Genomic DNA, 13,181 nt, shown 5'->3' on the forward strand with positions numbered 1-13,181 from the left:
AAGTTGTTCTGGGCCACTATTCCCAAAATATGTTTGAAGTCCAAACATATTTTAGAGCAGCATTTTCTTTCATGTAATACTGGCTTGCCTTTAGACCACAAATCATGATTTCTTATAGTAATACTGTACTCTATTCAATATACTGCTGCATTTGCAGGTGTTATTTAAATTATTTCCTGTAATAGTTATTGTAATATTATAAATATGCTTTAGGTATTCTGCATTATTTTATTCCAACTTGCTACTCACCTTTTGGTTTCTTCACTTCATGTTCTTGTGGAAATGCACACAGATGCACTCACAGAGAAGGATAATTGAGATGATCAAAAAAATCAAGATGTTGACTTCAGTTACATGATCAAAACATCATCTCATTTTCATATATGTGAAAAGGGGGCAGGGATCCAGTCACACACTTATTGCTAAGATCTTGATTTTCTTGACAACCCCCCCCCCCTCAAAAAAGATGCCTCTGCACACACACAATTTTATTTCTTTGAATTACTACCAAAATGATATAAGAAAGTTATAAATGAGAAGTAATTAAGGGCATTGAATTCTGTTCATAGAGAAACTCTATTTTGCTAATATTGCACTTTTAACATTGATAAACCCTGAATGGCCAAAGCTAATTCTCATCAAGATTCAGTTATAATATAGTTGTTTATTGAGAAAGAAAAAGCTTCAGAACTCTTTCTAGTTCAGTTAGATATCATTTAAAAGGAATGATCAAGCAGTTAGATTTGCCTTTTATAGATAATGATTCTTTGCAAAGCTAACATTCTGCTTTGTTTTATTTATTTCTTTTTATGAAGACAATTTTAAATACTTTTCCATCCCCATGAGCACAAAGACAATGGATAAAGGGTCTATCACATTAAAAATACACTCAAACAAAACTTTCATCAAGCAACAAGACAACATTTTTAATATGGCCTGACCAGTATGGCCTTGTCTTTGCTAGAGGTGAAACACTGTTATTCAAACTATTCTGAACTTTGCTTGTTTAATTCCAACCACTTTTTATTTCTATTCCTTCCACTGCTTGCCAACAGATTGTGTCTAGCTTATGAGTCTGTAGGAGAGATAGGGCCAATTGGTTTTCTCAACAAATTAAAATAGCCACTACAGATTCAAGTGATTTCCCATCCCCCCCCAAAAAAACCAGGCTCCAGTTTTTTTTTAAATTGACTCATCAGAATTATGTTTAGAGGCAGAATACTTAAACTTAAAAAAAATATTTTTCTCCAGAGTCTCTGCAAAGCTATTGACAATTAAAATTAGAAATAAATAAATGTACATATGTTAATGTTATTAGATGTCATTGGGCTTTTAATCTTGAAGCTCTTTACCTTATGATTATTATATTATTTATATAATTGTTGATAGTATATGACATATTAATTGCTGTTTTTATCCTGTACTACACTTACAGAACCATGATAAATAAAACTACTACTCCAATTATTTTAGCTGCTATCAGATGCTACATATCTAATTGGTGACAACCCTGTATCAAAGTAATGCTTAATTCCAGTTATAATTATATATTAACTGTAGAAAGTTCTAATTAAAATTATCTGTTTGCCAAGGAGAAAGTTTAGAATATCACTAAGTCTGTTAATCAGGGGTGAGCAGTTTTCTTGTTGATCGTAGTCTGAATTATAAAGAAAACATCACAGATGCCTGCTGCAACAACACATATATTCATTTAAACCATGTATATATTTCTTTTAACTGAAGTAATTGTGAAATATGTTCTTTTTGCATTCATAATTAGAGAGAAGAACAGATGGTGAAGGCTTAGTTTAAAATGATATATCATTAAAATAGCCTAGTTTACTGGTAATTCCTCATTCTAACTGGAGTTTAGGTCAGAGTAACAGTATTTGGGGGAGGGGGATGATAAGAGTAATACGGTTTATAATCCAGGTATTGAGAAGTTCAGGGAGAACATTGTATTCAAAGATATTCCCTGGAATGGTAATATAATGATGTATCCTTCTCCTCTTTATTAACATATAAAACCCTCTTTAGTCCAAGTGGACACTGGGCAGTCCACTTGGACTGAAGCAAAAGGAAAAGAAAAATATTTTTAAAATGTACTTTTAAAAAATCACTTGGTTTCCTATTAGGATACAAAAAACACATTGGAATAATATGCATTTCCTTTCGTTTCCAAAATGTAATTTCATTGAGGGCCATGTCAGGGTTGTGTTTGACCTTGGGGGCCAGGAAGGCATAGCCAGGGTGGGTATGGCTGAGATGGACATGGCTGGGGTGGGCATCATCAGCTTGACATCACTCATATTGGAGGCACCTGTGGTGGCCCAGGCAGGGCTGGGGGATCCATTGTCTCCAGCAGAGGAAGGTGAGACCAGGGAGAGCGCCAAACCCTTATCCCCCAAAGGAGCCTCACCATCCCTCTCAGGCCATGTGGAGGTCCCCTGAATGGTGGCACAGGTTGTCCAGAGTCCTAGGCAGCAGAGGGCAAGCATCCAACCCAGCCCTCAAGCTCCCAGGGCAATGGAACCGCACAGCCCAGCCCCGCTTCCCCAAGGGGGTGTCCAGCTGTGCTTACCTCCTTCTCAAGGCTGCTGCTGCTGTTCTCACTCTCCTTGGCCTGGTTGCTCATGGTGTGTGTGGGAGGGCAAAGTGTGTGGGTCAGAGGAAGGCCCACTATCTCTCCATGCAAGGAGACCCAGCTTTGTAACCAAAGCATCCTCAGCAATAGGATGGGACCACCAGGAGGAAGAGACAAGGGGATGGCAAAAGGGCAGCAGGACTGCTGGTGGACAAGTGCTAAGGCAGGACTTCCCTCTCTCCCTCCCTTCCTTTCTTCTTTTTCCTTCCCTCTTCATTCTTCTTTCTTTGTCCTTCCCCTCTTTCCTTCTTTTTCCTTCCTTGCTCTCTTCCCATCTTTCCTTTTTTGTGTGTGGTTTCCTCTTTCCCTTTCTCCTTTCCTGTCCCTTCTTGGATGATCAAATGCAAAACAGGAAACATTTCTCCTTTTGTTTTGTTTTGTTTTGTTTTGTTTTGCAAGCCCTCTGCCAGCAAAAATGGAGGGTGGGGCTTGAGTTTGACACCCCTGTTATAGGTAGCCCTTTACCTACAATGTTCATTTAGTGACTGTTCAAATTTACAATGTCAACTGTCACTGACTTATGACAATTTTTCAGACTTACGACCATTCACCATCACCATGGTCGCATGATCAAAATTCAGATGCTTGGCAAGTGACTCATATTTATGACAGTTGCAGTGTCCAGGAGTCATGTGATCACCTTTTGACAAGCAAAATCAATGGTGAAATCAGATTCACTTAACAACCATGCTATTAACTTATCGACTGCAGTGATTCACTTAACAACTGTGCCAAGAAAAGTTGTAAAATGAGACATAAATTGTAAGATTACTGTTGTAAATTGAAGATTACCTGAACAGTGTTGATCATTTGCTTAAAGGGTGAATAACAAAGATTATGCACAGATGCCAAAATCCAGAATTTCTTTAGTTTCTTCCTCTAAAAGAGACCAGATTTTCAATATAAAACAGCCAAGAGAGGCAGAATTATTGTACTCCTGATTATGCTTGTATGTGCTTCACCTGCACATATGTGAACGCACATATTCACAGATAATGAAGCACTCTTAATCATAATAAATCTATCAAAGAAACTTATGGAATATAATGAATTATATCTAATTAGGTACTTCTTCCTATCTATCTCTGGCACAATGGGAGACAAAAAAATGATGATTTGGTGAGAAAAGCAGGAGAAGAAGAGGGAAAAGAAGAAAAGTCCAATTATATGAGGAGAACTCTGTTCTAGAACAGGATACAATTAATGTGCAGTTTTCTAGATTGAGAGAGTTCATTTTTAGATACTATAGATAAGAAATATCAAGTAGAGTTGCGAACATCAGTAATATAATTGGGGTTGATTTCATGCTATGTAATTTCCAAAAATAGTGAAGGTGACATAAAAGGGCAAAAATGGCATTGAAAAAAAATGAAATAAATGAAAGCATCATAGGGCTTCATATATATATCTGCTCTGCATATTGTTCTGATTCACATGAATTAAAATTTATCAGCAACATTATTTAAATATTCCACAGATCCTCATTAGATCTGAAAATAATTTGCCTCCTATTGACCAAATAAATTTACTAAAATCTGACGAGGAGAAAATCTCACTGTTGCTTTCTGACTTGATTAGACCTGTTTTCAGGACCAAGAAAACTATATTCATTAATCAACTACTTGGATGCCTTTAAAGTGTTTATTTTAGTGTTTCCTGTAAGATATTGTCTCAAACTTTGGGGGAAAGAAAAATGTAGATTTCGGCATGGTATTATGATAAATCTTCTCGAGGAAGGGCATGTATTAACATTTGTGTCGGTACTTTTTCATCTTAATCCAACCTTGTTTAATAATCAGAAAATTCGACATAGTGGGTAAGAAGATGTAATTAACTCTTTGACCCCAGAATCTTAATTGGTGCCTGTTGAAAACAGTGGGGCAGTTTTTAAAAAAAGTTGCCTGTGGTGATTGAAATAGCATAATACATAATAGGTCCCTCCTCCCCCAAATCAAAATAAGGCAATGCTGGATAATTTTAGTTGTGTTTTATGTATAGCCAGTAGGAGAAAAGGGTCATTAAACCAACCAGCATTTCTACCCACTCTTTTTTTAAATCAGAGATGATGGCATTTCTATAAAATATGTTTCTTTTTACATTGTCAACTTTTAGAAATCAGTTCAAGAGAGAAGAGTTATGCATATTTGAAGGAAAAGTATTGTTTAATGTTGGAGATGGCTAAACTATAATTTACATCTTGATGAGATTGGTTCATAATAACAGGACAGTATGCAAATCCATAGCGATAGTCACACTTTCGGCTGCCGTTAAAGGTGAAATGATTATACAACAAATTGCTTTTAAAAAATCTAGTCTGTTGTTTATTGACAGAGTTTCAGTACCGCATAAATACCAATTGGTTTCTCTACTGAGTGATGAAGAAAACCTTGCATCAGACATTTCTATGCCCAGGGCTTAATACCTTATTGAATTACTCTAACTGGCTATGTTTTTGTCCCTGAGGAAGCTAAAACTGAAGCATTGAAACACAATTACTCATGCAAGTATTCATATAGCTCAGCAACATTTTGAGGCACCAATACTTTCTCTTGTTCTGTCTTTTAGTTCTAACGCTCCCTTTATTTGTTTTGTTATATTCTTTGCCACCATTTAAGACAATTTACTGACCTAGCAATGCGAAGGGTCTTTTTAGTTAGACATCCAAGGATTCAGGGAATGTTATCAATATTGGACATTCGCAGTTGTTAGTTATGTATATACATGTACATATTTTCTTTCTGAAGACCATCTTACTTAATAAATCAAATTAGTGATAAAGATAGAGATGCAGTGCTTCTAAATTAAACTTTTGTTGTTCAGTCACTAAGTCATGTCCAACTCTTTGCGATCCCATGGACCATAGCCCACCAGGCTCCCCTGTCCTCCCGTCTTTTAGAGTTTGCCCAAATGCATGTTCATTGCATCAAAATTAATCTACTTTTCAAAAACTCCATTTCAATTGTTGCTCAAAGTTAGAGCTGTTTTAGTATATTCATTGAGAATTATTTTTCCAACATTTATTCTGCATTGGGCTTTTGGAAACTAGTGCTTTCTCCTGTCACTTATTTATTTCATTTAGAAGGTGCCCGACTCCACAACAACCTTGGGCAGCTTCCATTTAAGATAGAAAAAATCATGAATAGGAGCTTTATGTCTATTCGTTTCCCTAATCCATTTTCAGGCCCATTATTGGTGTCCATTATCATCTTTGATAATACAAATTTTAACTGTATTATATGAAGAACACTTTTTTGTTTAAAGATAAAGTTCCCCTCACACATATGTGCTAGTCATTTCCGGCAGTGCTCATTTCCGTTACAAAGCTGAAGAGCCAGCCCTGTCTGAAGACGTCTCCATGGTCATGTGGCCAGCATAACTAAACGCTGAAGGTGCAAGGAACTTTTTTTGTCTACACTATATCTATTTCATTCAATTGTTCAACTCTTCTTATTTGTTTTTCCTAATATTTAAGAGAGATGAGCTGGCAGAGAAAAAAAAATCTTATCTATATTAAATATAAAGCTCTCCAGTACAGTAGTCTGGAGAGTCAACTTACAAACACAATAGAGCCCGAAATTTCTGTTGTTAAGTGAGACATTTATTAATTGAATTTGCCCCATTTTATGATCTTTCTTGCCTCAATTGTTAAGTGAATCACTGCAGTTGATAAGTTAGTAACCCAGTTGTAAACGAATCTGGCTTCCCCATTGATTTTTCTTGTCAAAAGTTTGCAAAAGGTGATCATATCACTTTAGAACACAGTAACAGTCATAAATATGAACCAGTTGTCAAGCATCTGAATTTTGATGGGGATGCTGCAAAGGTCGTAACTGGGGAAAATATCACAAGTCACTTTTTTCAGTGCCATTGTAACTTTGAATGAACTGTAACTTTGAATGAACTAAGTGAACTGTTGTAAGTCAAGGACTACCTGTATTCACTTTTCCAAAATGAAAAGGGTTAATATTTTTACCTTGTGTATTTTACCCTTTATTTATAGGAGATTTGAAACCAGGATTATTATCACTAGAGTTGATATATACTAGGTTTATAGTATCCAAGAGTGTTGTGATTCAAAATCAGAAGCCATCCAACCTTGTATATGCCACATTTTCATTTTACTCCTGATTGATATTATATTACCCTTGATAAGCAAATGGAGGAGCTTCAACAAATTATTACTTTAACATTTAAACTTCAGCCTTCAACTATATTTTGTTTTCTTCATTTAACAATAAAAAATCAGAATTGTGAAGTGAGGTGCTGTACAAATATTGATAAATAACTGAAAATGAAGTAAAAATGGTTTCTGAATCATAAATGTGGGTACAAAAAGACTGCTGAATGGTAGGAAAAATTCTTGTTCTTGCCAGTGATCTGCTGATTTTGCTGCCAAAGCTGATTTTCTGGCAGTGCTAATCCCTGAATTTGAATGGGATCACTTAGGAATGGCCCAAAACAGGTTTTGGATGGCTGTGGATTCACCTGGGAGGGAGACTTTGGAAGATTAATAGAGATGGCATTAAGAAACAAACATGTATGTATGATTCAGGAAGAACTGTTCATTTTGGGGATGATATGGGATGATATAAGATGGCATGGAAACTTTTCTGAGTTGATCACTCATAGTTTGTTAACAGAAGGTTTAGAAACTTGTCTTTTATTATTGTTCTTGTTAACTATTTTGTCATTACTATAGTATATAGATGACAAATTAGTAATTTGCAAATAGATTCATATTTCAAAAATCTTTGGGGCCTGTTTTGCAAGGGATAAAAAATTAATATAGTAGTCATGTATTAATATTCAACTAGGGGTATAATATGTGTATACGTGTTAGATTTTTTTCTACTTTTCAATGCACTTTTTAATGAATTGTTTGTAATATGTTTGTTTTTGTTTGCTCATTTTTTTCATTTTTTGGAGATTTATATTTTAAACTTTTTTTTAATAAAATCAAAATTTTAAAAATGCGGGTGCAAAAATGTCTGGCTCTTGTTTGATTCAGCAATTCTTTAATATATGTCTCACTTTTTTTAACATCAGGAGATATCTGAATCCCTATTATTTAAGAAATATATTTACAAGAAGTGAATTCTTGCATCTCTTTTTTATTGCCTTGGTAGTTTACAATTGGTCACAGAGTTAGGCAGCAAATAAATTTAATAAATTATTGTTTTCTTTTTCTAATGGTGAGGGTGCTATACAAAGTAACAAAAAAAATTAATGGTGGCCCATCTATTCGCAGTTCATTTATACTTGCTTGGTATCACTGGCAGTGACTCAACTCATACATGTGCCACACGAATTGCTCAATAAAGCAAACTTGAGATCACTATATGTTCAGAAGACAATCTACATATTAATTTGCTATTTATAAGTAGACAAGAAATTATCAAGGTTGTACAGTTAATGCTCAGTGTAATGCTTAGTAATTAACAATAAAAAGTACTATGTGTCATTTTAGAACATTAAATTGTTTTAGAACATTAAAAGTAAGAATTTATATCTCTGAGTCAAGTGCTAAAATCTCCACTATCTATGATTTGCCATTGCTGCACATTCTCTGAGTTTAAATTCCCAGTTTGATATTTTCGATGTCATAGCTCTTTTCCAGTATTGTGCTCCATTTATCCTTTCAAACACCTATCTTAATAAATTCTGATTGCTTGCTTAAATTGTTTTGGAATTATGCCTAGTAAAAAGAACCATGGTTTCATTTCAGATTTCTGTTTTCTTAAAAGCAAAGTATGATTTTCAGTGTATTTTTTGAATCATCACTTTATATATCTATTATCCTTCTTGAGAATGTTGTTTTTCTTGCTTATTTAGGGGTGAAAGCAGGGGTGGGATTCTACCAGTTCAAACCGGTTGGGGCGAACCGGATGTTAAAGTTACAGCCGGTTCACTGAACCGGTATTTCAACTGACTGGCTGCCCCTGCGCATCCCACCCATCCCAGGAGTCTCCACGCGGCCCATTTCTGACGGAGGTAAGTGCACGGTCCGCATGGAGGCTCTGGGAGAGGGAAAACTGGGCCTTCTGGAAGTCTGGGAAGAGACCTGTTTCCGGCTTCCGGAGAGCCTCCAGAGCCCGGGGAGGCCATTTTTACCCTCCCAGAGGCCCAGGGAAGTCCTCTGGATCCTTGGGAGGGTGAAAAATGGCCTTCCCGGAAAAAATGGAAGTGGCAAAATGGGCCTATTTCCGGCTTCCAGTGGGCCTCCAGAGGCCAGGGAGACTGTTTTTGCCCTCCCAGAGGCCCGGGGGGCTTGCCATTAGGAAGTACTTTTGTTGCACACCCGGATTTGGTGCTGCCTGCGTTGACCCCGATAGGAAGTGCCCCACCAACGCCGAGGTCAACATCCAAGCCGTCACCACCCGCCCACCCAAAGATGCAAGGGGGGGGAATTAAGTCACCCCAAAAAGACAGCCTAGCCATTTTTTCGGGGCTCAAAAAGAAATAAGACCCGGCCTTATTATATGAGAAATACGGTAATAGCTGGTATATTGTTTTTTAAATATAAAAATGCCTGAATATGTTCTTCTTTGGATCAACTTTAAAGTTTGTCACTTGAAATTGCTCCCTAGTAATTGATGTCAGTATTCAAGGTTTGTGTGATAATCATCTGAAAATAAATTATGATAATTTTAGATAAACTACTTGCTTGTATAAATTCTTGTGTTTACTAAAATCTATGCAGATTTACATTTTTATTAATTCATAAATATAAATTGAAGATTCTTCTTTAAGATGTTAACTTTACTGCTTGTTTTGTCATAACTGTCTCATTCTCTATGAACAACTAAAACTGTTTTCATACTCCATCTACTGAATTTAAGAATTCCTTTATGTTTAAATAAATGAATTAGCTTGTGTTTTTGGATGGTTCATGTATATATATTGGAATGTGGAAGACTGCAAATTTGTGGAAAGACTAAAGGAAAGGTTAATAAATGAAATCTTAATAGTCTGCCATTAATTCCCAATTGTAAGATAAGACTTATTTTTAATTTTATTTTAACTCTCTATTTGTTCCAGTTATATTAAAATTTTAAACCACTAGCGCTTTTGATATGACCCAGTTGTGAACACTTCCCTATACTGGTTTAATAGCATAATGGAATGTGTGGATGACCTTGGAGAAAGAGGGAAATAATCAGATAAAAGAGGCAGGGTTGCCTTAACTGTCAGAGAAAAAACATTTAGGGAAGACCTGCCCTAATGGATCAAGCAATTAAAAATGGCCACGAGAAGTTTGTACTTTCAGACTTGCAAGACTCTGTTAACGTAGACTTCATAAAGTAGAATAAGTTCATTTTATGATGTTTCCTGTCTGGTTTACTTGGAGGGCTGACAATGGCAGTTCCTTCAGAATCCTGATTGCCAACTCCCAAGAAATGAAGTTACCAGGGCTCCAGAATTCTCACAATGTCTACTGTGGCATGAACTGAACAGTGTCCCATGTATTTGGGCTCCTGAGAAATACAGTTTTGCAGGCATTTAATGTGAAGTAAGATTGGAATATGAAATGCTGACAGGGTCATGTGTTAATGGAAGCTTCCTTACTACACATGCCCCAATCCAATTGTTACACTTCTGGTTCTGTTAATTCAGTTTGAGGGGAGGGAGGAGAAATTGATTCAATTTGGAAGGGGGAAAAGGAAATATCAGGGAGAACCTTCAAGTTTTTATAAGACTATGTGGGCTCAAAATTGTAGAGGTTTAAGACTACATCCAGAGGATATCAAGTTTAGGAAGGTTGGCAGATAAATCACATGCATCTAATCACCTAGCTAGCAATTGACAAATAATGGTGGTGTTGGCCAATTTTCAGTCCTTCAGGATAAGCCAGGCAGGAAACATATCCAGGAAGGACTTATTGCTGTAGGGTATAGTAACAGAATCTTCAGTCATGGAAAGAATCTTGTCCAAGTTCTCCGTTTCATCTTAGACTAAAGCAAATCAAGGTAGAGTTATTTTAAGTCTCTTTCTCACTATTCTTTCTACCTCTTGACTTCATGTCTCGCTCAAACCTTCCCAAATGTTAGCTTTAAATTTTTTTACACCAACAGATGTAACCCAGCAGCTAGTCTAGGGTTTCTTCTGCTCATCCTTACACATAGTATATATTCCTAAGTAAGTATTTAGAACAGCTGTTTTTCTTTTCACCTATTGTGGTGCTACAATTTGAGAAAATTTGAATTGTGAAACTGCAGATAGCTAGATTTTTTTTAAAAACTTATATCTGGCAGTAATCACCACCACCCCAATTTTCCAGGTATCAGGAGCTTAAAAGCACCTGTATGGCCTGTAATGGAAGAGGAGAAATGTAGTTGTGTGGTACCCAGCTAAAATTCAGCATAGCCATTCTTAAAGCATTCACTTCCCCATAAGACACAGTCTAAACTTGCATAGATTTGCAACCACAGGATGAGTATTTATTCCAGTCAACACACAATGTCTTATATACAGTAGTATTGTGTCAGTTTTAAATAAGATGGTTTATTAATTGATGTAAGTTTCACATGGCTTTCATAAATGTTTATATACCAGCATCAATGTTCTGTCATAAATTATTCTTGCAACTATATCCAAAGCCCAACTACCTGTCAGAATACAATTTAAATCTACACATTTATCCTGAAAAGATTACATTTTCAGGATCTCTGTGTTTTCCAAATGTGAACCTATCTGACAGAAATGTGTTGATTAGTTTTGCTTGTGTTTAAATAAAACAGTAAACGTGTGGGCATGCTTGTGAATAAAGGGAGAATCATAATTCCTTGTTAATTTTCAAATTACTACTATTCACAATAATTTCTTCTCTTATTTTTCTGAAAGGAACGTCTTGTCAGTTCTCTTCTAAGTACAAATAATGTTTTATGCATTTTAATGTGATAATGTCTGTAAGGAAAATCCATTGTTTATGACAGTTATGTTTTATCTGTTTGTATATATTTCATTGTATGTAATGTCTCACTTTTTCCTCTTTTTCTTTTGCAGTCACTGGATGGATTTGTATTTGCACTAAACCAAGAGGGAAAGTTTTTGTACATTTCGGAAACTGTCTCCATTTATCTTGGCCTCTCCCAAGTAAGTAGAACATTCACATTCCATTTTAAGGCTCACTCTTTTTAAAATATTCTGGAACTTTTCACATCAATTTGAATTTACAATTTAATGGCTTGGTTTTACACATCCTAGAAGGTGGTGTAAGCTGGAAAAAGAAAAAGTGGGAACTTGAAAAACCCTTTTCTCCCATAAAAAATCATTATTAATTTATTGAGAACAAATGAAGTTTCTTTTCTCAGTTGTTTTGAACTTTAAACCTTCATAGCTGTTAGGAAAGGGACACAGACATAGTGCTTCCCATGTGCCCTATTACTGGATGTTTATGGAGAATCCGGCTGTTATCCTGGGAGCTGACACGATGGCAGGGAGTCTCTTGGAGTCAGGAAATGCTGAAAGAAACCATTAAAAAGACTTACAGGGAGGATTTCAAGAAGGGCACAGTCTGCTCTTTTTGCACATGTATAAATAAATGAGAAACAGTGCAGTGTAATTGTTTGTTCTTTTGTATCATTTCCTTTTAAAGTCTAAGACTGTATGAAGAGGAAGAATTTTTTTTTTTATTTGTTACAGTTAACTGAGCTGTCAGTAACTGTGGGATCAGAGATATCCTGAAAAAATTGGGAAGCCTTGGACGTGCTTTTTTACAAAATGGGTTACTGTGCCTATAATAGAATTACACTTGAAGAACTCAACTATGATAACATTACATCTTTTTTGCATAGAATGGAGAGCTGTACTGGATGTTTTGCTTGCATTGCTGTGATTATTAAGACAGTCCTTGGATTGTAACTTTTCATAATATTATGATTTAATTAGTTGTCCTAAATTAAGTTGAAAATGTTCAACTAAAGTAATCAATTAAGAATTAGCAGTGCTGGCTATGCATGTATGAACATCTGGAGGAAAGCCAGGATAAAAACCTAATAACAACAATAGTTACAATAACTTAGGTAAAAGAAAAATACCCAGGACTTAAAATAATGAAATACCAATTCAGAACATTATTTATGAAATGTCCATTGGTTATATTGGTTTACATCCATTCTCTCTCTCTCTCTGTCTCTCTTTCTCTCTCTGTGTATGAAAATGGCAAGAGAATTAAGAGCAAAATTCAATATATTTTTATATCTCACTCTGATCTTAGTTTGGAATAAGATGTAATTCCTGCTTTGATTGTTTGGGTGTCAGTTTCAAATGTTTCATAATTCGTTACTAATAAATCATACATTATAAACTCCATTTATTAATGGAGTTTTTTTTAAAAAAAAACACAGAATACATTAATGGTTATTATTGTCTTGGGTTCATCATATTATATATTAATCTGTTTTATGCGGTGTCCAAAAAAGTTTAATAAAGCAGCGAAAAGAAGGGTGGTTAATCAGTTTAAACAGGTAAATACTAATTAGGAAACTCCTGAAAGGCATCCATCATTATACACTATCTGAAAACAAATTTAACAGCC

General features: G+C 35.5%; 1 protein-coding gene across 14 annotated transcripts in view; it reads left to right on the plus strand.

Annotated features, from left to right (window-relative positions):
- The window catches only part of NPAS3 (neuronal PAS domain protein 3), a 783,057-nt gene that overhangs the window by 553,992 nt on the left and 215,884 nt on the right, over positions 1-13,181 (plus strand). For all 14 annotated transcript variants that reach the window (XM_087951821.1, XM_087951807.1, XM_087951808.1 and 11 more), the window contains one exon: positions 11,648-11,737. In XM_087951821.1, the coding sequence (XP_087807947.1) occupies positions 11,648-11,737 (90 nt within the window). The remainder of the gene's footprint in view (positions 1-11,647; positions 11,738-13,181) is intronic.

The sequence above is a fragment of the Notechis scutatus genome, chromosome 1 (genome assembly GCF_049901735.1).
Source record: "Notechis scutatus isolate UNSWTSFEM ecotype Mainland chromosome 1, rNotScu1.2, whole genome shotgun sequence".
Taxonomy (NCBI): domain Eukaryota; kingdom Metazoa; phylum Chordata; class Lepidosauria; order Squamata; family Elapidae; genus Notechis; species Notechis scutatus.